At 40.9% G+C, this 25,471-nt stretch overlaps 1 protein-coding gene across 11 annotated transcripts in view; it reads left to right on the forward strand.

The window, feature by feature from the left end:
- Positions 1 to 25,471, forward strand: part of Sipa1l1 (signal induced proliferation associated 1 like 1) — a 315,687-nt gene that overhangs the window by 235,462 nt on the left and 54,754 nt on the right. For all 11 annotated transcript variants that reach the window (XM_029558705.1, XM_008823218.3, XM_029558713.1 and 8 more), the window contains 4 exons: positions 9,882 to 9,985; positions 12,946 to 13,103; positions 22,202 to 22,775; positions 23,367 to 23,641. In XM_029558705.1, coding sequence (XP_029414565.1) covers positions 9,882 to 9,985; positions 12,946 to 13,103; positions 22,202 to 22,775; positions 23,367 to 23,641 — 1,111 coding nt within the window. The remainder of the gene's footprint in view (positions 1 to 9,881; positions 9,986 to 12,945; positions 13,104 to 22,201; positions 22,776 to 23,366; positions 23,642 to 25,471) is intronic.

Here is a 25,471-nt window from a genome sequence, read left to right on the forward strand (position 1 = left end):
TTGTGCAGTAAGTGGCCTGGTTCTGTAAAGGACTGGTCAGATGGGGAGTCCACGAGTTTGCATGTCATCTGAGTCTCCACATTCCTAGCCAGCTCTTCATGACGTGGTCAAGGTGTCCCCCAAGTGACAGTTAAGCCCTGTGGCCTCTAATTAAGCAATGGAATATGCAGGATAAGCACTTGCACATATTTGGCCCAAATACTGACAACCTGAAGGCTAGAGGGGGATGAGCCTCTTGGCAAACTGCCTCTGACAGTCTTAGAATTACATAATATATCCCAAAAGGAAATGTTCTTTTTTCATGAAGTGCTCTCTGACATACTTCCTCAAGAGGATCCATGGAGGGTTTACTTCTGTGCTTTTCAAAATATCTTAGTTTGTTTCTCTTTGCTGTAATAAAATACCTGAAGCTAGACAATAAAGAAAATGGGTCAGGCCATTTCTGGAGGTACAAGAGCTTGGTACTGTCTTTGCTCTGCTCCAGTGAGGGCCTCCTGATGCCCAATGCTGAGGGTGCATGTGGAAGAGGCCACAGGATGAGACAGGAAACAGAAATGGGAGGGGCCGGTCTTGCTCTTTTTGTAACAGCCCAGTCCTGTGAGGACTTACTCACAGTGCTACCACTGACCTAACCACCTAGTAGGTCCCACCTTTAAAGACTCCCCAACCTCTTCTACCACACCAGGAACCAAGCCTCTAGGACATGAACCTTGGAGAGCACATTCAGATCATATCCAGACCATAACAGGGTACTGTGTTCCCTAAAGTAAGAAAGAAGTGCTAAAGTGTTTCCATTCAAAAGCCTGAAGGAGGCAATGTGCAGAATTTGCTCTTCTTTCCCAAGCTGATAAGGCAAAACTACAGCAGTCCAGCGGCCTCATCATCTAACCCATATTAGGTAGTAAACAGCCAGCCTCTGCACGCTCCACAAGCCCCTTACCAGCCTCAATTCACCCCACGATAAGACTTGGCTCACTGCTTGTTCATAGTCTTGCCTTCTTTTGTCTGTCTTTATAATGTCAAAATTCATTGTGGTTTTTTTTGGTTTTTTTGTTTTTATTTTTGGTCTTTTTGAGACAGGGTATCCTTGTAGCCCCAGCTGTCCTGGAACTCACTATGTAGACCAGGCTGGCCTTGAACTCACAAAGATATGCCTGCCTCTGCCTCCTGAGTGCTGGGATTAAAGGCATGTGCTACCATGCCTGGCTAATAATGGGGTTATTTTAAGGGGAAGGGGGAAGCCTGGTCTACATAGTGAGTTCCAGGACAGCTGGGGCTACAAGGAGACCCTTCTTCAAAAAGACAAAAAGAAAAAAGAACTTTTGGTGTTTTAGAGACAGGCTGTCCCTGTAGCCCCAGTCTGCCTGGAGCTAACAGTGTAGACTAGGCTGGCCACCATCTCACAGAAATCCACCTGTCTCTCCTGGCATTAAAGGCATGCACCACTGTGCCTAGCTCTAAATATAATTTTTTAAATATTTTTTATTTTATTTTCTGTGTATTAGTGTTGTACCTACTTGTGTGTAAGTGCACCTGTGTCATGCAGTGCCCTTGGAGGTCAGAAGAGGGTGTCAGATCCCCTGGAATTGGAGTTACCAACAGTTGTTAGCCCATGTGGGCACTAGGAATTGAACCCAGGTCCTCTGCAAGAACAACCAGTGCTCTTAATCCCTGAGCCAACTCTCCAGCCCCCTAAATATAATTCTTAAAAGGAAAAAATGCTATGGTGGCACATGGCTGTAATTCCAGAATTTAGGAGGTAGAAGCAGGAGGATCAGAGAAGTTGAGTGTTGTGAGTTTGAGGCCAGCCTGAGTATATGAGATTCTGTCTCAAAAATAAATAAATAAATAAATAAATAAATAAATAATAAATTATAAGGATGCATGCTTTCTAAGCAAATACTCTTAAAGACTGGTTCTCACAGTAGGTAGAGCTCATTCAAATATGAACTTCCAGTTTTCACCAAATTAAAATACTTGTCATGATTTTATTATTGTGTTTCACCTTCCACGTTTCCAGTTACACAAGTGTTGTATATGACACTGTGTTCCAAAGGTTACTGAGGCTCTGGTTTGTTTGTTTTTCTTTTCTTTCTTTCTTCTTTCTTTTTTTTTTTTTTTTTTTTTTTTTTTTTTTTGATCTTTTTGCTGATTGTCTTTTGACAGCATCTCCCTAGTCACAGCCTATCTGGAAGTCTTGATGTGAACCAGGGTGGCCTGGAATCTCACAAATATCCCACCTACCTCTGCCTCCCTAGGACCGGGATTAAAGGCTCATGCCACCATGCTGGTCATTTTGTTTGTTTTTCAATGTTTTCCATTCTCTGATCTTCATTCGGTTCACCTTGAACAGTTTTGACTGTTAAAGTCTTCATCTGCTAACCATACCTATTCTGTCATTTGCAGTTTCCCTCTTTTAATGGATCTTCTATTTTGACTTAGGTTTTCCTACTTCACTTGGCTGGTTATTTGTTGGGCTCTGCATGCTTTAACTATCATCGAGTTTCTGGATTTTGTTGTCATCTTTGAAGGAGGGTATTGAGTTTTGTGTGGTCTAACTGAGTCTTTAAGCTTTGCCATAGCATACCTGGAGTGGCCTGTCCTCTCTGGTTAACATAGCCCTGTTACTAGTCCTTTTCAGTGAGGTGTCTCGTCTGCCTGTTTTGAATTCAAATGCCTTTCCATTGTGTATGAACTATGAAAACAGTTTGGTGTACAGTTAGCTGGTAGTTCTTCCCCAAATAATTTTTTCTTGGTTTGGCTTCTGGAATTTAGCTCTGTGCATATGCAGTTTATTTTTCAGTCTACGACTCAGGGATACTTTATTAAGATTTCTGAGCCCTGTTGGCACTAAGGCTTTCTTCCTTTAGGGTGTGCTGCCTACTAAAGATCAGTTACCTCAGACTTCCTGAACTCCTTTCTCTTGTGGCGTCTTCCTTCAAAACCCTGCCCTTTGCCATTGTCCCAAAAGTCCCTGAGTAGAGACCTGGGGGCATGACAGAACTCACTTTATTTCCTTGTTGTTTTTAACCCTGGGGTTCCATGGGGACCACCAACCATCTACTCTAATGCTATCTCTTTTGTTTCGTTTTGATTTGAGTTTATTTACTTTTATTTTGTTTAAGACAGGGTCTCCCAGTAGCCCCAGCTGTCCTGAAACTCACTATGTAGACCAGGCTGACCTTTCTCTCACAGAGATCCACCTGCCTCTGCCTCCTGAGAGCTGGGATTAAGGTATGGGCCACCACGCCTGGCTTTAATGCTATCTCTTGTTAAATGTTTGTAAATATTTGGTTCACATATTTTGTCAATTTTTCTAATTTACAGTCAGAGTTATGTCTGCGGGCAGAATTTCCTGATTCTTTACCTTTATCATCTATGTATCTAGGTATGTTTGTGTGTATCTATCTATCTCTGTCTATCTATCATCATCTATCTACTATCAACCTACCTACCTACTATCAATCACCTACCTACTCACCTACCTATGCATGCATCTCATTTAATCCACATACACTTAGATAAGTTGGCTTATTTAGATTAATTCGTGTGCCCATAGTTAGATAGCTAATAAGCATTATGAAAATATAACAGCCCTGGTAGTTTGGTAGAGAAAGCATAGTAGTGAACCCACAGCCTGGCCTTCTGGCTCTGTCTTGCCTCTCTGGCGCCTTTGAACTAGAGACCTACGTGGGCTCACAGGACAACTCTCATCCCTCTGTGTTATTGTATTCAGATTTTTGCATCTCTGAACCAATGAGAGGGCCAGGAAACAAAGGCCTAGAGGAAGTATGCAGCCATTTCTTCTCTTTCATAGTTATCTGTACAAAGTATGTTTCCTCATCTCATAATTAAGGAGTTTAGCAAACAAATCAGCTACAAATAATTGTCATTGTGTGGGACAAATCTGAAGAGATTTTCAGTAACTTGTTTACCTCCTGTTCTGTTCCCTTATTTGGTTGGCATCACCTCTAGATAATTCCCATTCCCACACCCTAGAGTAAATAGAAAAAGGAGCTTCCAGCCATGCCATTTATTATTTGAAAGCTAGAAATGACCCTTGTTTTAAGCTGTACTTATGGATGACTATCTGGGAAGTGATTTCCTGAGTGAGGCAGGTTTGTTGTCAAGTCAGCACACAGGGGACCCTAAAGCCCTTTCAGAAGCATTCCTCAGAGCCCTGCCCTCAGTAATTCCCTGCAGTTAGGTGCCTAGTGTTTCAGCAGGGTCCTGAAGACAGTTGAGAGCAGGCTTTTAGATTTAGTCAGACTTCTCAGAAAGCTTCTTATTAAGAATAAACTTTGACAGGGAAGAGGATAAAAGATGAATTGGACTGAGTTCTAAACACTGAGAAAACTATGGAACAATGAAGAAAAGGATACTTTTTTTTAAGGAAACTATCTTTTTTAAATATTTTATTTACTTTTATTTTATGTGTATGCATGTATTTATAACCTGCGTGTATGTAAGTGTACCATGCAGTGCCCTCAGAGGTCAGAAGAGGGCAATGAATCCCTTGGAACTGGAGTCACAGATGGTTGTTAGCTGTCATATCAGTGTGGGAAATCGAACCCTGGTTCTCTATGAGAGCACTCAGTGTGGCCCCTCACAGCAGTAAGAATATTAAACAACAGACAGTGACATACTAATAGTCATTTAGCAAATGATACTACTAGCATCTCAGATCTTCCCATTTCTGAGGCGGGAGTCCATGCAGCTGTAGGTAATGTGCAGCATGAGCATTGACTCTTAAGTGTCAGCCCACTTGGTCTCCGTCCTTGTCTCTTAGTGTCTTAGCAATTTTGAGATGTCAAAAGCTCCTTAAACTAAGACAGTATCAACTTGTCAATCAAAGAAAAGGGTAATACTCCAAAATCTCCTTGCCCCATCCCCATTGAAGTAACCTATCTCTTGTCCATAGCTAGAGAAACATTATTTAAATTAGCAAATATGGTAGGTACCAGAGCTGGTAGAATTTTTGACTTTCACAGCTACTGGAGTAGCAAAACAATACCTCAGGGTCTAAAACTTGCATGGTCCCCCAAACAAGCCAGTGTTTTAGAAGGGCATACCTGACTCCTGCTGTGCCTGTCAGCCTTGACTTCAGCACCCCACCAGATCATAAGGGAAAGTTACATACACATGAGATCGGACTTCAGCTCAGGGGTCTTAAATGGACCCCAAGAAGCAACTTAACTATTAATGTTATTTCAAACTAAGGAAGAATAACTGGGTCTGGTGGTATAGACCTGTAATCCCAGCTACTTTGGAGGCTGTTGAGGTCAGAGGAACCCAAGTTCAAGACCTACCTGGGTCAGAGCGTCTAAAGCCAGCCTGATCAACTTAGTGAAACACTATCTCAGAATAAAAAATAAAAGGAGGACTGGGCAGAGTGAGACAGTGCTTAGCACAACGCCTTCTAAGTACTGCAAAACGGGGATGGTGGCACAGACCCATCTGTGAATTTTGTCTCTCATATTGTTACTTTTCTGCATTCATTTATCATGGGAATGCCAGAGATCAAACCCAGGGGCTCATGTATGCCAGGGAAGCACTCTTACTGAGCTATACTCCAGTCTGCACAGATATTTGAGGCTATAAACTTTCAAAAAATCAAGTAGGCTTTATGTATTTGCCGTCTAGTTTTTCCCAAGCATATCTTTGCATGTCCAAGAAAAAGTTAAATGAGTTACATGAAAAACTAATTGCTTTTTCCTCATTCACATTCACATACGTGCACCAAGCATGAACTTTAAAGCAAGAGCCAAGTCACGAATGACAGTGACATTGGCTCTGCCTGTAGCCTGCGTCCACAAATTTGAAGTGTCTTCAGGTAGAAATGCTGAATTGGGGGCTGGAGAGATGGCTCAGCAGTTAAGAACACTGGCTGTTCTTACAGAAGACCCAGCACCCACATGACAGCTAACAACTGTCCTGTCCGTAATTCCAGTTACAGGGGATCCGACAGCCTCTTCTGACCTTTGTGGGCATTGCATGCCATGGGTGCACTTGCCTACATGCAGGCAATACATGCATACACATAACATAAAAATAAATAAAAAAATTTTTTTTAAAGAAATGCTGAATGGAACATCTTATTGACACCCTTTGAAAGCATAGCAGTGCTCACCGTGGCTACAGTAATATACACAGACTGTTAACAGTAATAGATGGTGACTGTTCTTCTGTAATCCATTTCTTTTTATCTACTTTGAGTAATAGAAGTTTTATTTATTTATGAAGTTTTTGAGACAGGATATCACTATGTAGGCCACGAGTCCTCAGACTCGAGATCCTCCTTTCTCATCTACCAAGTGTCAGAATTATAGGTGTGCACCACTGTGCTGGCTAAAGGTTTTCCTTTCTGTGACCTAACTGTGGAGTGCAGACTGTATCAGTGAGTGTGTGCCACTCACTGGTGGTGTGAGTTGGAGGTGGGTCACATGGCCATCAAGGTGACTGAGTAATGCCTGAGTTTACTATTTAAGAATTGAACACCTAATACCGGGTGTGGGTGGTGTGCGCCTTTAATCCCAGCCCTCCGTAGACAAAGGCAGGTGGATCTCTGTGAGATCAAGCCACCCTGGTTCACATTGTGACTAGGCTGTGACTAGGGAGACCCTGTCAAAAACAGCAGCAACAACAACAAATTGAGCCCCATTCAACTGTGATGAAGATGCATCAGCTTTCCCACAAGCACATTTTCCTTTTAGAGAGTGCATAAACATATCCCCTTCAACAAGATGAGGAAACATTGTTTTCCTTTTCCAAGTCATCATCCTCTGAGGACTTTCATGATTTCAGGGTTTCGTGGTCATTAAAAGTATAATAGGGCATTGAATATTTTAGTTTAGAAAGTATGGCAAACATTCTTTTCTGTTTTCTCTGGCAAATTTAGCAATTCTATAATGTATGTAATCATCTTGATTTTGGGAGTTGCTTTCTTCACAAAAGGGAAAGTCTCATTGTTTTGATGCTAGTCTCATCTTTAAACCTTATGAAATCATTTCCAAACTGTTCAGAATATCAGCAGAACTCTGGGATTTCTGAAGATCCCAAGAAAAGGGCTGGTCAGGTAGCAGCAATGGTATGAAGTGGGGCGTGCAGAGAAGAGCGAGCAGTGGCAAAACAGGTTCTCATTGTACTACTTTTCCTCTCTGGTGATGCATATAAAGCAAAATGCAAATTAATAAATGTCTCTGGCAGCATCTTTTCTAGTTTATTAATTTTGCTTAAAACCACCTTGAAACACATGTAAGTACATGTCAGAGGTGGCACATTCATTTTAAAGTCTTAAAGGGCACTTATATGCAGGTGTTTATAGCAGGGTCCCTAACAGTAGATATGGTCTTCATAATTAAGACCAATCTTAAACAGTTTAGCTGAACACTTTATTGCAATAGTTTACAGTCTTTGTGGTGGTGGTCATTAACATAAGATTTTTTTCTCGAGTACATGTTTCTGTGTATTTTGCAATTTTTTAAAAGTCATCTTTGCTTTGCTCTAATTTAAGCTAATTTCTTTGCATTTTGCATGAGATTCAAAATGAATATCTTCTAATAAGCTCAAGCCTAAAACTCAGAACTGTAGATCATCTTTCTAAAGCTGTCTGCAAGTCACTGTGCTTGGAACAGTACCTCAGAGCTATGGGTGCTCATGCATCAGAGTTACCGGGAATGGTCATTGAAACTAGATTCCAGGGCTAGAGAGATGGTTCAGTGGTTATGAACACTGACTGCTTTTGCAGAGGGCCCAGGTTCAGTTCCCACCCCCTATATGTTGACTAAATGGAATCCAATGTCTTCTTCTGACCTCCATGAGCAGTGCATAACTGTGATGGATTTACATCCATGCAGGCAAGACACTCATTCATATAAAATTTTAAGGCCCTAGTTTCCTCTTTTGAGGCCTCATACACACTGTGCAGTATTTCTGGGTCTGGGACCCTGGATTTGGCCTTTTAAAATTTTTTTATTTTTATTTATGTGTATGTGTGTATTGACTGCATGTGTGTAAGTGCACCCATGTCGTGCAGTGCCTGTGAAGGTCAGAAGGCATCAGATCCCCTAGAACTGGAATTACAGACAGTTGTTAGTCACCATGTGGGTACTGTGAATTGAACCCAGTCCTCTGCAAGAGCAGTCAGTGCACTTAACCACTGGGCCATCCCTCCTGCTTCTAGATTTTGCCTTTCAAATGAGCTCCTCAGCTGGTGCTGTGCATACTGAATTTTGAGAGCTACTACCTTTTGGTACATGCCAGTGACTTTGTCTTATTGCATCATGCTCTAAAATGCAATAAAGTATTTTATTTCTCAAAACTGTGGCTGATGGTCTCAGTTTACCCAGAACAAATGTCTTTCGATTCTCTTGGCACCTGTAACTCCAGGGCTTCTGAGTCTCAACAGTCCTTTCACCTGGGAATTTGATAGTTATCTTCTCTGGTTATAGGTATTTGTGGGCCCATTGATTCTGAAATTCATTCTTTTGTTTAGGTGGTAATGATTAGGTTTTCCTTAGGTGAAGTGAAAATACAGCACGTACAGAAGTCTTTTAAAACTGGGGCCCTGCTGGTCCCTTGTTCTGCAGTGTTAGGGTCTTGTTCCTCTTGCTTGACTGGGAAATATTAGAAAATTGGTTCTTGATGCCTGAATTTGAATGGGAGATAGTTTTATCTTTATTTTTACTGGCTCTAGATTGAGTTTAGCATTTCCTTCAGTTAATAGAGAACAGGCTACCTCCAACTTTTATTGCCAACAAAAATCAAATTTTTCCATCATATTTATTGATGGTAATATTGCTTATGTTCATGACTACTTCCATATTACAGTAGCAATTAGACCGTTTCCTGAATCTTGTTGTATAAATGTTACCCACAGCATTTACCACTTTCAAAAGTTATTTGGAGTTTTCGATGTTTTGTATTTTGAGAGAAGTTCTTTTTAGATAGTTTAGGCTGACCTGGAACTCACTGTGGCCCAGGATGGCCTCAGACTTCTAGCAGTTCTCCTGCCTTAGCCTCGAGTTCAGGGCTTACACCACCATGTCTGACAATAGCATGTTTTTATTTTATTTTGTCTATTTATTTTTTTGGTCTATTTTAGGATAGGGTCTCCCTGTAGCCCCACCTGGCCTGGAACTCCCTATGTAGACCAGACTGGCCTTGAACTCACAGAGATCTGCCTGCCTCTGCTTCCTGAGTGCTGGAATTAAAGTTGTGTGCCATCACGCCTGGCATGTTTTTAAAATTATTTTGATAATTAGCTGCTTTTTTGTGTGTGTATTATATATGGGTACATGCATGTGTATATGTATGTGAGCACATGTGGGTATGTATGCACATGTATCTATTTGCATGTTGTGGCCAGAAGTTAACATCAGGTGTCTTCCTTGGTCATTCTCCACCTTATGTACTGAGGCAGGGTTTCTCTTGAACCCATTGCTCAGCAGTTGGGTAGCCAGCTTGCTGTGGGGATCTCCTTTCTATGCATTCTGAGTGCTAGAATTACAAACCAGTCCTCAAACTTGTGGAGCAAGCACTTTGTCCAGCAAACGTTCTCCCTAACACCAATTTGTATGTTTGTTGAAGACATTTTAAAACTAAAATAAATAAATAAATTATTATTAAATAATTAGTAAAACTAATTTTAAATTTTAAATTAAAATAAACATTTATGCATTCAAAATTTTCTGAGAAAATGTTCAGTCCATAGACTTCATAGAACTTCAAGAAAGGATCAGCAATTTAACAATTTGGAAATACAGGTCTTATCCTAATGCCTTTTCTTTCTGAGAATCATTTTTTAAAATCTTTCTCTTAATTATTTTTCCTGCTCTTGTAGTCATTTCATCAGCCTTGTGTTTCTTTTTATAAACCTTCAGCTGACTCCACTGGAACCCATTCTCTGTACACAACCTACAAAGACTATGAAATTATGTTCCACGTCTCCACCATGCTACCGTACACACCCAACAACAAGCAACAGGTAGGAGATGTTCGTGTCATCTGCGTTTCCCCATTTCATTTCCCCCAGAAACCTAAGTGGCAAGTTTGTAAAATCTGCCACCAGAATTTAGCGTTGCACCTGTCACAGCATCAGGAAGTTTTTTGCTTTATGGAAGCAAGGAAAAGCAACCGGGCTACAACAATGGAGACTCCAGTTCTAGGTTAACAGCCAGTTGGATGGCTTGGTGAATTAATCATTTGCTTTTTACACTGGAGATTGAGGATTTTATGAACTCTGAAGAGAACAGGTTGAAATCTCAGTGATTAAATGACTGCAGCATTGCAAAGGACCTAGACAAGTGGGTGAAGATTCATCTCAAGGGGCCAGTGCATGGAACAGGAAAGTCCTGATGTTTCATCTTGATTCCAATATTTGATATGCGAACTGGGAGATTAGCCAAAGACATTGTCAGTGGGGTCCAGAGTAATGTTCTTTCTGAAAATGTTTATGAGGAGATGGCAAGGAATGTAACCAGTAATCTCCTGAAGACCCAGGAGCACAATGCCTAGCCTCTGAAATGGAGGAGAGAGAAGCTAAGAAGCAACTGATTGTGGCGGAGCCGAATGGAAGCTGACAGTACTGTTTAGACAGTACGTGGTAGTTACTGTTTCTGTTGGCTCTTTTGGGTTGTTTTTTTTTTTTTTAATGTTTCAAAATGAATGATACTTAACTGACGTTGAGAAGGAGCAGAGAGCCAATAGCCTCTCCTTCCTCACCTATTGCAAGCTTGCTAGGTCCAGTTTCACTTCTCACCTCACAGTGGACATGGATGTTTGTTTTTGTTTGTTGTGCTGCAAACACAGGCCAGCTGCAGAATGAATCATGTCCTCCTTCACAGATCTTAACCAAACACTCATCCAATCTCACACTTCCAAAAATCACAAACCTGAGGAACAAAACTTTGCTTTTCCTGATTACCAAAGTCATGAAAAATAGGAAACAGGCAATGAGTCAGCCATAAATCTGAAATAAACTCACCTTAAGATAAACTCCTTGATCCAGACTTTGTGCACAGCATGTTTAATAGAACCTTCCAGCTGTCGATTCTCTCAGGGAAAAGCACCATATTATGGAAGATAAACTTAATTCATTCTGACCAATCATTAGACAAAGTTTAAAAGAATTAGGGCCTGGAGAGATGGCTCAGTGGTTACGAGCCCTGGCTAATCTGACTGAGGACCTGGGTTCAGTTCCCAGCACCCACATGGTGGCTAACAGTTGGCCTTAACTCTAGTTCCAGGGAATTTGACATTCTCTTCTGACCTCTGCAGGCATTGCATGACATGGGTGTATTTAGACACATGTAGGCAAGACTCTCATACATGTAAAATAAAATTAAATAAAAATTTAAAAAAATCATGATAACGTTACAAACTTTGAGTAGGAGATAAAGGTCTGTTCTACCTGATTACTCTGAAGAAGATGAGATTTGTCAGGGTACAATATTTAATATGAAGATTCAGTTATTGAAGTGCTGGGCTGAGTAAGTTAATTATTTAAATGGGCAACTATTGTTTGATTTGGGTAAGCAATCAAAGCAAAAGTATTATAGTCCTAAATTAGAATGGGAAAATAATTTATACTGCTACATATTAAGAGATTTCCATTCTCTGGCTAATCAATTTATTTTCTTCTATGTAGATGAATTTGTACTTAGAAATAAGCTTTAAAAAAATCTTTAAATATTTTTCATGCATTTTATAAATATAATCTTTATATGTAGCATAAGTTGGATAAATGAATTTGTTTCTAATATATCCTTTTGAAGAACTCACATATCAAGATATGTTTCATGATATTGCATGAAAAAGGTAATGTCATATACGCAGAGGTAGTGTATGGTGATAGGCAAGTGGTGTTTTTTTTTTAATCCAAGATCTCGAGTACATTAATGAACTTTGATTATTGGTATATTCAGGATAGCAATCAGTTCAGACCAGTCTTTATTCTCATAACATCTGATACTTAGAAATGAATTAAACTTCTCATTGGAAGATAATTTGGAATGATTAAAAAATTCCTAAAAGTATACTTCCAAAACCCTTTAACTCCCAGTTCTCAATCCTAATCTGAAAGGCTGTTGTTTCTCCAAGCTGGTGGCCAGTGCTAGATTCCTGGTTTTATGTAATTTGTGTGCTTTAATGTCACAAGAGAATGTAAAATAAAAGGACAAGTTTTATAAGTGAAAGTTTATATATAGTGGAGAGTTTATAAATGTCACAGTTAATTGTATTTCTCTTTTAAGAGCTTCCATAAAAATAAGTATGAGAAATACAAACGTTTTTCAGTTTTTTTTTCCTTATACTGTAATTAAACTGTCTTATAAGCCCTCCTGGAAACATACCAGTCCGGAATGGTTGAAGGTGCCTAACTTCGACAACCACTGTACAGAGTGCCATATAAGATGAATCAGAAGGTGGTCTGAAGTTTTCTTTGTAATGAAGGAGGTTGTTTAAAGCCAAAAATTGGCCTGCCTTTAAAGTGTACTATATTGTGGAATAGTACTAATTTTTACACTCCTAACTTGCAACACAAAAAGTGTTCCAGGAAAAACCCCTTAGCAACGTTCAGTTTAAATAAAGCCATGACATAATCGTGTTGTAATTATTTCGGCCATTTCCCATCTCTAAAACTCTCCCATGGCATGTTTCTTTCTTATCTGAAAATGGAATGCAACTGTTGTTATAGAAACTGAGGGTTTGGAGATGCCAGATATTGGTTAGCTCTGTTTGAATGGCTCTATCTTTTTATGCAGATTTCAGAATATTCATTTCCATATTCTTCCTTGGGAGAGGATGCTAAACAGACTAAAATACAGACAGGAACTGTAGATTACCTGCCCGGCGAGTGCCGGTTTAGAATGAGTTTAAATGCAAGGAATGTTAAGGGAGGAGGTCTCAGTATTGTCACTTAGGTTCACACTTATTTTTTTCTTGCAGCTCCTACGGAAGCGGCACATTGGAAATGACATTGTAACTATCGTTTTTCAAGAGCCTGGAGCACAGCCATTTAGCCCGAAAAACATCCGATCCCACTTTCAGCATGTTTTCGTCATTGTCCGGGCTCACGGCCCATGCACCGACAGTGTCTGTTACAGGTATGCATCTGAGCCAGCATGGTGAGGCGGATGGTCCCTGGTGGATGGTGGTTATGCAGAGTCCTCTTCCAGCTCTGCTTTCTGAAGTGTGGTAGGAAGTCGGATACTTTTCCTCTTTGTCTTTACACTGTGTGCAGTTGGCTGCATGCACGCACTGATGTAACTGCTGGTGCTGGCATTCCCCAGGCTTGTTGGTTAGACACCTGCCGTTTCCATTTGCACCTCCTCCTTAGGTGGTGTCCTTCATCCATACCATCTGGTCACCAACTAGCTAATTACTCATACTGCTAATTATGTATTTCTTTTGGCATGGCAAGAACAGAGAAGAATGTTCATAATAAATAGGATAGACAGCTTCATTTTTTAAGAAATGTTGCTTTAAAAAAGCCCAAATCCTTGCTTAGGACCTCCTTGATTTACTCTAACATTTCTAAGCATATGCCTAAAGACTTTTTTTCTGTTTCCTTATACATTTGTTGAAATTGTTTCATATACCCTGAAGATTCCCAGCATGCTGTCTTCTGGATTTGTGCAGAGGATTTCATACTATGATGTAAATAGAAATCTAAATCCATTTTGAATGGGCACTAGGGTCTTATTATGTAGCCCTGGCTGGTTTGAAAGTGCCTTATAGACTGGACTGGCCTCAAACTCAAAGAGATCTACCTACCTTTGTCTCCTGACTAATTGCTTTTTAATAGTCAATTTTCATATTATGTGTATGAGTGTACTGCCTGCATGTATGTGAGTGCACCTGTGTCGTGCAATGCCGCGGAGGTCAGAAGAGGGCTTTGGATTCCCCTGGAACTGGGGTTAAGGACAGTTTGTAGCTGCCATGTGGGTGCTGGGAATCAAAGCCGGGTCCTCTGCAAGAGCAGTCTGTGCTCTTGACTGCTGAGCCAACTCTCCAGCCCCAATAGTCAAATTTTTTAAAAGAAAAATATAGGTGAAAGTAATTTCAACGCTTATGTTTCTGACCCAGTGTTATATTTTATTTACCAAATATATCTAAGTATTATCATTTCAAAATAAAAAGCACATAATTTAAATTTTTAAAAGTACTGTTTTTATTTTATATGTATGAGTATATTGCCTGCATGTATGTGAGTGCACCCTTGTCGTGCAATGCCACAGAGGTCAGAAGAGGGCTTCTAATTCCCCTGGAACTGGAGTTAAGGATAGATAGTTCGTAGCCACCATGTGAGTGCTGGGAATCGAACCCAGGTCCTCTGCAAGAGCAGTCAGTGCTCTTAACCGCTGAGCCATCTCTCTATCCTTTGTAATTTAAATTTTTTAATTATTGTGACATTTACATTTTTGTACTAAGTCTTCAATTTAGAGGGCATTTTAGTTAGTTCTAGAACATCACAGATTGAATGTCAGCTTTCCATTGAATGAACTTGATCCGTATTGGAGTTTCATAACATTTACAATTGGATATGCAGTTATATACCCAGATCGTTCTAAGCACACTTTGGAAACTAAATTTTAATCTAATTTAATATTCCCCAGTTACAGTGACCACATTTTAAGCATTCAGTAGCTGCTTTTGGCTACTGGCCACCGTAATGGATAGCCCACAGGGGTCGGGAGTCTTGGCCTTCCTTGGTGTTTTCTTTATCTTGCACACACATATTTACAGTCCTGAAAATCATGATGTGCCTGTCACTCTCACATTTTGAATCTGTTGCATAGAGAGCCCATCTTTTTAACATGGCTGTGTGATGCTCTGGGAATCTTTTGCTATGAGTAGCACACAGAACATGCCTGTTTATTTAAAGTTAGTGTTCTTTTGCTGTAAACTTAAGATATCAAATTGTTCTGTGACCTTCTCAAATGAGGTGGGCATGTTTTCTGGGGGCACATAGGATGTCAGGAGGTGCTAGAAGCCTAGAATAAGCAGTATACTTCTCTTGTAGTCTTTAATGTTGGTAAACAAGGGAGAAGGAGCTTATATTTTCATGGAAATATGTGTATTCTGAGGCAGAATGAAAATTTGCTTTTTTTTTTAAAGGTGCTAGCTACATTGGATCATCTTGTATCTTCCCCATACTCTGGCAGCTCCCTTTCATTACTTTGGTGGAAAAATTTAGCCTCTTATAGCTAGATTATTTTAATCCCCTCCCCCCCCAGTACTGAGGCTAGAACCCAAGGCCATGATATATAAGTGCTCTACCACTGAGCTAGAGCCCCAGCCCTCAGAAAACCCCTTGGGCTAGGCCTATAGCTCAGTGGTAGAGTACTTGACTACCGTGCATGAGGCCCTGGTATCCATCCCCAGCACCACAGTCAGTCAATCCTCTTGGCTCTAACTTTTCCACTAGAAACATTCATCTGTTTTTCTGTTTTCTTTTTTGGGGGGGACGGTGGCAGTGTTTTGTTTTATTTGTTTTAACTGACACGTCTGCTGGCTGGCATGTGGAATGTGGAAGCATTGTTTTCTCAAATAAGTGTCTTACTGTAATAATGTAAATAGTTAAAAGGGATATTTAATTAAGAAAATGGAGTTTGTAGTATGTGTTTAAAGCATAGATGTGTGAAATTCAATAGGAAGTACAGGAACCCATTCAGGAGTGGTGATGGTGTGCACAGCATAAAGATCTGATGGAGGGTAGAAAGCACAGTCCAGACGTTCCTATGGCAGGGAAGAAAAGTAGGGAACAGAGGCTCTTGCAGCTCTGGGCCTTCGAGTAACCCTATTTAAGTAGAGGCTCAATAGGTTTACCCAGTGTCTCAGAAATTTGGAGGTTGCAGTTGGCTTTTATCTCATTATTTTATTCCTTTGTCCTGTACTTACCTTGTATGTACCCTGGGATATAACAGAATATTTCCTACAGTGGGTCCAGAAATGAGATCCTAAAGCAGTATGGTTTAGTACCTCCTCAAAAGACTGGGAAGTTCATGTAGGTAAAGCTAATTCTAGATAGAAGTCAGTTAACATTGAATAATCATGATCGATCAAGAACTCAGAAATTCATCACTTAACTCCGTACTAAAGCTTGCCCTATAATTGATTAGAGAGCCCTCCAGCCTCTGTTCTTATTTGTGTCTTTGTGGTGAGCTTCATTTCCTAGCCCCAGCTGATAAAGTAGATTATAAGTGACAATCAAAAAGGTGAAGGGATGTACTGACAGCCATCAGTATGTGGTTATTATTTGAAGAGATGGAGAAAAGCTATTCACCTCAGAGATACAAACTCTATAAATAGATCAGTCTGGGGCTGTTTGATTTGAGAGCAAACAAACATATGTATTTTACTCACCTGTGGGGACTTCTCTTGAAAAACACAGTGTAGAATATCACCATTTTTTCAATGACTAATTAGTGGATCTAGTCTTGACCATCAGAGGGTACAAATACCACAGAAAGAGACAGATATGCACCTTGTAATGGCTGAGTACCACCTCACCTATGATCAGTCTTGTCCATCCCTCCCTAAATTAAATCTGAATGTGATCAAGCCTTTATTCAAACCACTTTAAAGGAAATGCAGATGACCAAGGAGCTTGGTGTAGTTGACCAAAGTCACACCTGGGACAACAAACTGTCTAACTTCTTCAACAAATGCATTGCAAGAAAGAAAGGCATCAGGGAAGTAAAGATGGTTCTACAGAAAGAGAAGTTAGTCAAGATTAATTAATTGCAGGGCTGTACTATATGCACAAGGACCTGGGTTCAGTCCCCAGTATCACACGTCCTAAATACTGTTAGTTATTTGCAGTATATGGATCTTACTCAGAACATAATATATGCACAAAAAGTCATTAAGACAGTGGACTACCAATTTGATGAAATTAAGGAATTACTAATTTTTAGACTAGAGTAATAATAAGTAATTATAAAAATGAGCCAGAGTCTCCAAAACACATGTAAATTGTTGTGAGTAGCTATGTTAGGAGGCAGAAATACATGGTACTTCTCACAGAAAGGTTTCTATTTGTACTGGTTCAAATGTAGTAGATTTTGAAGAGTGAGCATGATTTAGTGGAAAGAGCACTTGGAATTAGACCAGAGTCTGAAATTGCTCAGGGCTCAGATATCCCCTTCTGTGAAGTAGAAGGCTGCTTGTATCATCTACTTAAGGTCCAAGAGGTACTAAGTATGGGCAAGGCAGTGTGACAGGTGCACATCAAATGTCTTTTTGGTTTCTTCTCTGGAAAAAAAAAAAAAAAAAGAACATTTGCAAGGTTCATCTAAGAAAAGGAAGAAAAATAAAAGCAAGCAGACAAGAGATGGATCCAGTCATACTTGACATCCCTGTTGTCCATTACACCTGACCTTTCAAGACAAAACCTGAATGTTGCTCTTTGTACTTAAAATTCCCAGCACATCTTGGTCTTTCAAGTCCGGTCTCAGTCTCTCCTAACCCCTGTCCCTACCCCATCACTTCTGAGATATGTGATCTCTCAAGAATCTGGTCTTCAAGAGTAGCCCAGAGCCTTCCTTCTTCTGCATAGGAGCTCCTTAAGTGTTGTTGGGGAAATAAGTGCTCTTAGAAACCCACAGCTCCCAGAGAGAGTGAACAGCCTGTGTGTCTGTTCCTGCCCTGGACCCAGGTCTGCTTCTTACAAAGTTCCTCAAGCCTTCCTCATTCTCACCCGAGCTCCAAGAAGGGACCTTCCTCTGCCACTTGGGTGTGTTCTGCATTATCTTATTATTTTATTTTAGTCCTGGCACATGCTATATAAATGTTCTGCCTTTGAGCCCTCTTTTCACTTTTTTGAGAAAGGGTCTCAGAGCTGGCCTTAAACTTACTCTGCAGCCCTGGCATTGAACTTGCTGTCCTCCTGAGTTGGCTTCCTGGGTGGCCAAGGTAACAGAACTGCACCAGCAGGTCTGACTGTTTTTCTTTCAAATTTGAGGTTGAGAATCGTTTTACTGCTGCTTCCATTGTGCATCCAAAGTTCACAACTCTTTTGTTGTTGTTGTTATTTTAGTTTGTGATTTAGTTTGTGTGTGTGTGATTTTTTTTTTTTTACACATTTATTTATTTATTGAGGGGTATGCCATGGCGCACATGCAGAGGTCAGGGAACACCTTGTAGAGTAGATTCTCTCCTTCTTCCATGTGAGCCCTAGAGATCAAACTCAGGCCATTAGGCTTGGTGGCAAGTGCCTTTACCCACTGACCTATCTCATTGGCCCTGTTTTTTTGTTGTTGTTTTGTTTTTTGAAGTGAGAGTTTCGTGTAACCCAGCCTGGCCTTGAACTTAATATGTAGCTGAGGAGGACCTTGAACCCCTTGATCATTCTCCACATCCCAAGTGCTTGGATTTCAAGTATATGCCACCATGCCTTGCTTCAAAGTTCAAATGTCTTATTCTATACTATTTCTGCTAAGACTTCTCCTATTCCTAGAACATCCCTGTATATCAACTTGAAGTTGACTTTAGGTATCGAGACCTATTATTTCTTCCAAAGTCTTTGATGCTTGAAAATGTTCTATGGTCCAAACCAGCTAGACATAGCCTCATGATGGTCTCTCGGGCAATGAGACTTATGTGGATGGTCCCTTTAAGCAAGTGCCTGAGAGAAAGAAGGAAAGATTTGGAAACTGGCCATGGTGGAAGGGAAACAAACAGCGTGGTCTTCTCATAGAGCTCTGTTGGCTGCTGAGAGCTTATCCAGCCCTGGCACTCTCCATCAACTCTCCATCATCTTGCTCCTCTGCCTCTGTTTTCTGGAGAGGTGGAGGATTTGTACCCGTTGTTCACCTGGAGAACAGGACCCTTTTTGGTCTCCCCATCTCAAAGACTTTGGAGTGTGTATTTATAGGTTAAAGTGGACATACATTTTCCTACTTAGAATGTAAAATCAAGATGAATTTTGACATGAAGCTCAAGACTTTATGGACATTTGAGGACCAGTGACTTCTCTGAGGCCCCACCCAGGACTGCTTACTCTATAAGCTCTGTCCTCTAAACCCACCTGGGCAGTGAGTCCTTGTCTACATGCTGCCAGGTGACTAGGGCATGTCTATAATGATAAAGCGTCTGTCATTATTTCCAAGATACAGTGCTGCACACTAGGCTAGGGTAAATGTGTCTGGCAGAGGCCCTTTGGAATCTGCTTTTAAAAATAGCAAAAACTATTTATACTTAATGTCTTAAGTACCTATATTTAGAAATTCTAGGCTAACTCTCCACCACCCCCACCCCCACCCCGGGCAAAATATTCTGTTTAGCTTAAACTAACTGGGCCTTTACTATCAAGAGTATAGCATTGGTGGCATCTGAATTAATGAGCTTTTTAACCTTGTAGAAACCTTGGAAGTTAGTGTGTCCAAAAGCAAAACTCTTTATTTGAACGGAGCCTTCTAGGGTATCATCTTCCTCATCTTCATGAGGATTCTGTTTCTAATAATGCAGAGCTGATTACTGTCTGTATCATTTACCTCCCATCCGTGGTGAATCACTGATAATTACATGGTGAAGATTCCGTTCTCTCCTTCATAGTTCATTCTAGAGGCTTCTAATTATTAGTAGGTTTTCACTGTATGTTTGTCTAAAGTTTTGTTGCTGAATAAATAGATGTATAGAAAGCTTGTAGGCTTAGGGGCAAGTAGATGGATGCTGTTCATAGTCACATCCCCTGCTGAGCATGTTCCTCTCCTCAGTTACAATAAAATCACAGCTGTTTCTGAGAACTTGAATGAAATTAGCAAGAGAAGAAATTGCCAATTTTAAAATGAAAGATATTAAATATATCTATATCCTACAGGATCCCTTAAAGAAAAATCTATGAGATCTGGATATTTCAGCATCTTCTGCTCAACTTCAGAAGAGGGGAGGAAAGCTAGCATGTTCAAATTAAAATTATACAGCTGTCGGCATTCGAACTAGACAGCTCATAGTAGACAAGAGAAACTGCCTTTCTAATACTGTGTAATTAGGTCATAATGCATGCACAGAGGATTCTTAGAATTCTCTTCTCCAGTTAGAAAACGGAGCAAGGTTGACATTTTGCTTTTGTCATAAAGTAAACTACCAGGTAGTCTTTAAAAATAAAACTTTGAAATGCATCAAATAGATTAATACAAGGTATCATCAGGCACTGTAGCTTTTCCAGTTCACCAGAGTATAATTTCTAACCTTAGGTTGTAGATTTTTTTTTTTTTTTGAGTCTTTTTGAGACAGGGTCTCCCTGTAGCCCCAGCTGGCCTGGAACTCCCTATGTAGACCAGGCTGGCCTTGAACTCACAGAGATCTGCCTGTCTCTGCCTCCCAAGTGCTGGGATTAAAGGTGTGCGCTACCATGCCTGGCTAGGTTGTAGATTTTTATTTATCCCATTTTCTACTAAGATATAACAGTTTTTCTAAAGGTAGTTAACGATCTCAAAGTGTGACTCTTCCTCATTTGTGTGTATATGGGGAGGTGTAAGACAGCCTCTTACTCTGCAGCCCAGGTGGCTGTTCAGTTCACTTTATAGCAGGGATGGCCTCAGTCTCACAGTAATCATCCTCTCTGGGTCTCCCAAGTGCTAGGATTATAGGTGTGTCTCTGGCAAGACCTTTCTTAAAATAAAGAAAATGTGAGTCAGTTCTTTGATTTAATTTAAAAGGTGTACATTCTCAGGTTACATTCTTTCTCTTGAGAGTTCTGAGAAAACAGATTTTTATATAACTTTCCTAATGTTGAGCACAGTTTCTTGATTGACTCACATAGATTATTTGGAAAGCAGGATGCTTGACCTGTTAGAATCATCTTTTCTAGCCACTGCAGGCTTGGCTGAGGGGCTCACATGTAATCTTGAACCATGATATAAAACATACAGCTTCTCTTTCTACTTAATTTCTTTTGTTTTAGGAAAATCTTAATATTTTCCCTTTTGAGATTAAAATTAATAGACTATACTAATTTAATACAGGTGTTCTTAGGACCCTTTTCCTTGGGCCTGTGTTTCAACCATATGTATGCAAAAGAAATGATGGGAACAGACCTTCTTATGTTGATCGTGCTTAAATAAATGGAAAACGGGCTGGAGAGATGCTCTGCAATTAAGAGCACTGGCTGCTCTTGCAGAGAACCTGGGTTCACACCCACAGTGGCTAGCAACTGTGTGTAACTCCAGTTCCTGGAATGGGGATCTGATGCCCACTTCTGGCCTCTATGGGCATTGCACCTCATGTACACTTCACACATACAAGCACACAGAAACACTCATAAACACCTAAAATAAAAACAAATTTTAAAAAGAGAAGAAATGGAAAAAAGTAAAATATGTTTCTCACAGATAGAATCATAGGCCAGAAGTAGAAAATTTGGACCAAGGAATAATTATGTAAAAGTAGGATTATCAAGTACTTTGGTGATTACATAAAAATTGTTATTGATATTTTTATTCTGAAGTTATGCTTTTAATCTGGTTACACAATGTTTCACACATAAGTCAATAAATAATACTTGCTTTATTGAAGTTTAAGTCATTTCTCGTATGTCATGTATCCTCTTGACATCTTCCTGATGGGCCTGGAGAGATGGCTCAGTGGCTGCTGAGCTGTCTTGCCTACAGGCTTCTTGTCTCAAGGAGAACAAGTCTGTGTTCTGACAGAATCTCTGTTCTGAAATCTCTCTTCTATTTGATTATAGAAACCATCACTGGAAATAGTCTATTGGTATTTAAAATAGGTGTGGGTTTTTTGGGGGTTTTTTTGTTTGTTTGTTTGTTTTTAATGTAGACCATTACAATAATATTTTGTTTTGCTTTTTGTTTGTTTTTTCCTGATGCTATGGTTTGGTCTCCTACCTGTTATAGAAATGAAAGTTTGAACTTTAGACTTTTAGGTAGAGAGGGTAGCCTAGGGAATAATTTATGTTCTCCTAAATGTGTTGAATGAAAAGGTTTACTTATGTTAAACCGAAATCTCTGTAGGGTTTTCCTACACAAAAGAGCAATTATTTTCCTTTGACATATGCCCCCTGCTTTCCCTAGCACTAGTGATCAAACCCAGAGCTGTGCACAGTCATGCTAGGCCAGTGCCTCACTATTGAGCTACATCCCCAGCCCTTTGTGAAAATATATTTTGTTTTCACATTGTAATAGGAGACTGAGAAATACGGACACTCGTCTCACCCTTTGATCTTTGCTTTGTTTCTCAGTGTGGCTGTCACCAGGTCCAGAGATGTGCCTTCCTTTGGACCTCCCATCCCTAAAGGGATTACGTTCCCCAAGTCAAATGTGTTCAGGGACTTCCTTTTGGCCAAAGTGATTAATGCAGAAAATGCTGCTCATAAATCAGAAAAGTTCCGGGCTATGGCAACAAGGACCCGCCAGGAATACCTGAAAGATCTGGCAGAAAAGAACGTCACCAACACACCCATCGACCCTTCGGGCAAATTCCCATTCATTTCTCTGGCCTCCAAGAAGAAGGAAAAGTCCAAGCCATATCCAGGAGCTGAACTCAGTAGCATGGGGGCCATCGTGTGGGCAGTCCGGGCCAAAGACTACAACAAGGCCATGGAATTAGACTGCCTCCTTGGGATCTCCAATGAGTTCATTGTCCTCATCGAACAGGAAACAAAGAGTGTGGTTTTCAACTGTTCCTGCAGGGATGTGATAGGGTGGACTTCCAGTGACACCAGCCTCAAAATCTTCTACGAGCGTGGAGAGTGTGTTTCAGTGGAGAGTTTCATTAGCAATGAAGATATCAAAGAAATTGTCAAGAGGCTACAGGTGAGTCTTTTCCTTCTCACCCACATGCAAGTTTTTTTTCATAAAGTTCTCAGTCGACTAGAGCCAAGAACACAAGATTGAAGTGTCATCAACTAGTTGGGCATCTCACTTGACATTTGAAGCAGCAGTGTATCTGAGGCTGCATTTTCCATCATTTATCGAGAAAAGCAGCAGCAGTAGAGGCGTCCCTTGACAAAGGGTTTGTGGTGGAAACTCTTTTGCATGTTGCCTAATCCCACTGCCTTGGTGGCTGCTTTTGTGGTCCAAGCAGTGGGCTATAGCCATTGAAAAGAGTTGCCGCCTTGGATTTTTTTAAAAGGGGCTGTGGAGTGGCAGAGTGCAGGTTCTCTTTGCTGCCAGCTCCCCGTGGGGTTTAAAACTTCAGAAAAGCTGTTGAGCTCTTTGGTAGCAACCAATATGTTGCTGTTGGCCTAATGAATAGAGACTAGTGAAGGGGAAATAACCAGCTTGTCCTTCAGATGGCAGTAGGGTGTTCAGGAATAATCCAGATTGCAGTGTTTTTCCAGATCTGTGTCCCCCACCTGATAACTTACGGCACTAAATGCTAGTACCTTTCATTTCCTTGTCTAGTTTGTTTCCAAAGGTTGTGAATCTGTAGAAATGACTCTGAGAAGAAATGGGCTAGGACAGCTTGGCTTCCATGTCAACTATGAGGGCATCGTGGCAGATGTGGAGCCCTACGGCTATGCCTGGCAGGCAGGGCTGAGACAGGGCAGCCGCCTGGTGGAGATCTGCAAGGTGGCAGTGGCCACCCTGAGCCATGAGCAAATGATCGATCTCCTGAGAACATCTGTCACAGTGAAAGTTGTCATCATCCCCCCACATGACGACTGCACCCCACGGAGGTAGGTCTGAGTTGGCAGCCATGTCCGAGACTTGGAGCAGTATTCCTGTACCACGTAGAACATCTGCCAGCAGGCAGGGAAGCCGGGTGTCTGAAGAGAAGTTGATCCCTTGTGAAGCTGACAGTCCCTCCCATGGAAAGTCTCGTCCAGGATGCAGCTCCCTTTCAGTATGTGGCAGCAACAGCTAGAATGCCTAACTGGGACCAGTGCCAGGATTTATGTCTCTGGGATTGTAAAGTTGCTGCTCCAGGTAGAAAAGTCTGGCAGTATCAATCTCTAGCATCTTGCACCAGCAACCAGTAAGCATGGAACACTTAACAGTAAAGGGTGCCCATCATCTCAAACTGTCAGAATTCTTTCTCGTATGTCCCATGATAGTCATACTGCCTTCACTCCCATTTGTATCTAATTACTGTCCAAAACTCAGTATTGTTTTGAGCCCTGCCGTCTGTGCCTGGACAGCTGAGTGGGACTTCCAGGCTCTCTCCTGGCCTCTTGACAGCATCTGCAGGGCCAGGAACTGAACTTCAGAGCCAGTCTTGTGCATGAGGCTCTGGCAGCTTGGGCTGCAGCCTCCTCCTAAAGGGAGGACCCAGGAGTTCCTGCTTGCCCACCTTCTGCCAAGCCCAGCGATATGTTCCAAAACTTAATTTCTCTGTCTCCGGGGAAGTTGCTTGATGGAACAGATTTAATCAACTGCTTTTCCCTTTGGGCTTGTGCGTGCTCTTTTTGCTGACTTTAAAAAAAAATCTGTGATTTATTTTTAGCCCCTATTTTCTAAGTATTTCTCATAAGCTTTGGAATTAATCTTGGGCCTTTTAAGGCCAATATACAGCTCTTTTTCCTACTGCTCCCTAAAATGACCAGTCCTTTGTCTGAGCACTCATGGATTTATGATTAGCAGATGGTAGAACATAAACCATTACAGTGGATTATTTGTGCCTTTTAAAGACTAAGCAATAATGACAACCTAAGTGGACTTCAGTTCAAACCAGACTGCTTGGAATAGCATTTCCTAGTGCTGCCCATGCCATAGACAGCCTGGGAGTCATGTTCCTGCGACAAAATCTAGTGAAACCCTTCAGTCTGAAAGCAATAAGAAGTATTCTCTTCTGTATAGCTGGGTTTCTCAAGAAATCAAAGGTATATATGCACAACCTTTAATTTTAGCTAATTTGGGGTAGGGGAGATTCTGAAACCATCCCACATGCATGCCCTGTGTTAGAGAGCAAGGTCTCAAAATCTCTGTCAGGCTTTCTGGACTTTCCAAGTACATCATCATTAACAAAGCACAACACAGGGTGGTTCAGAGAGCAGTTGGGTTCTTATCTAGAACACTCTCCAAGTGCCTTGGCGCTTCTCTGCTGTTACCTGCCCGCTTTCCCTTGAGCTCCTAGACAGACAGTTACCAACAGAAGAAAATAAGCAAGCTTTCTGAGTTATGGACACTGGCCTGAGGACTTGTTGCTCTACCCATCGGTCTTGTCTTTTCTAGGCTTCCAGGTTTGTTTGAGGGAGCTGAAAGGAAATAGGCTGATGTCTGGTAGATATGGGAGCTGCCTTGCTGACTCTGAAACTGAATAATTATGAGGAGAAAGATGAGTCAGACCTGGAGAGATAGGCCTGTGATGAGAAATGTGTAACTACAGCACTGTTCCAGACTGGATTTATCATCTTTAGTGTGTTGAGACAAATAACATTGGCTATGCATTTTACATTAATGTTCCAGGTCCTAAAAAACGTATTGTTACTTGTTTAAAAAAAGCTAAGTAGGGCTAGTGAGATGGTTCAGCAGGTATAGTCTCTTGCCCCCAATCCTGATGATCTGAG

The sequence above is a fragment of the Nannospalax galili genome, unplaced genomic scaffold (genome assembly GCF_000622305.1).
Source record: "Nannospalax galili isolate Female #2095 unplaced genomic scaffold, S.galili_v1.0 scaffold1129, whole genome shotgun sequence".
NCBI lineage: Eukaryota > Metazoa > Chordata > Mammalia > Rodentia > Spalacidae > Nannospalax > Nannospalax galili.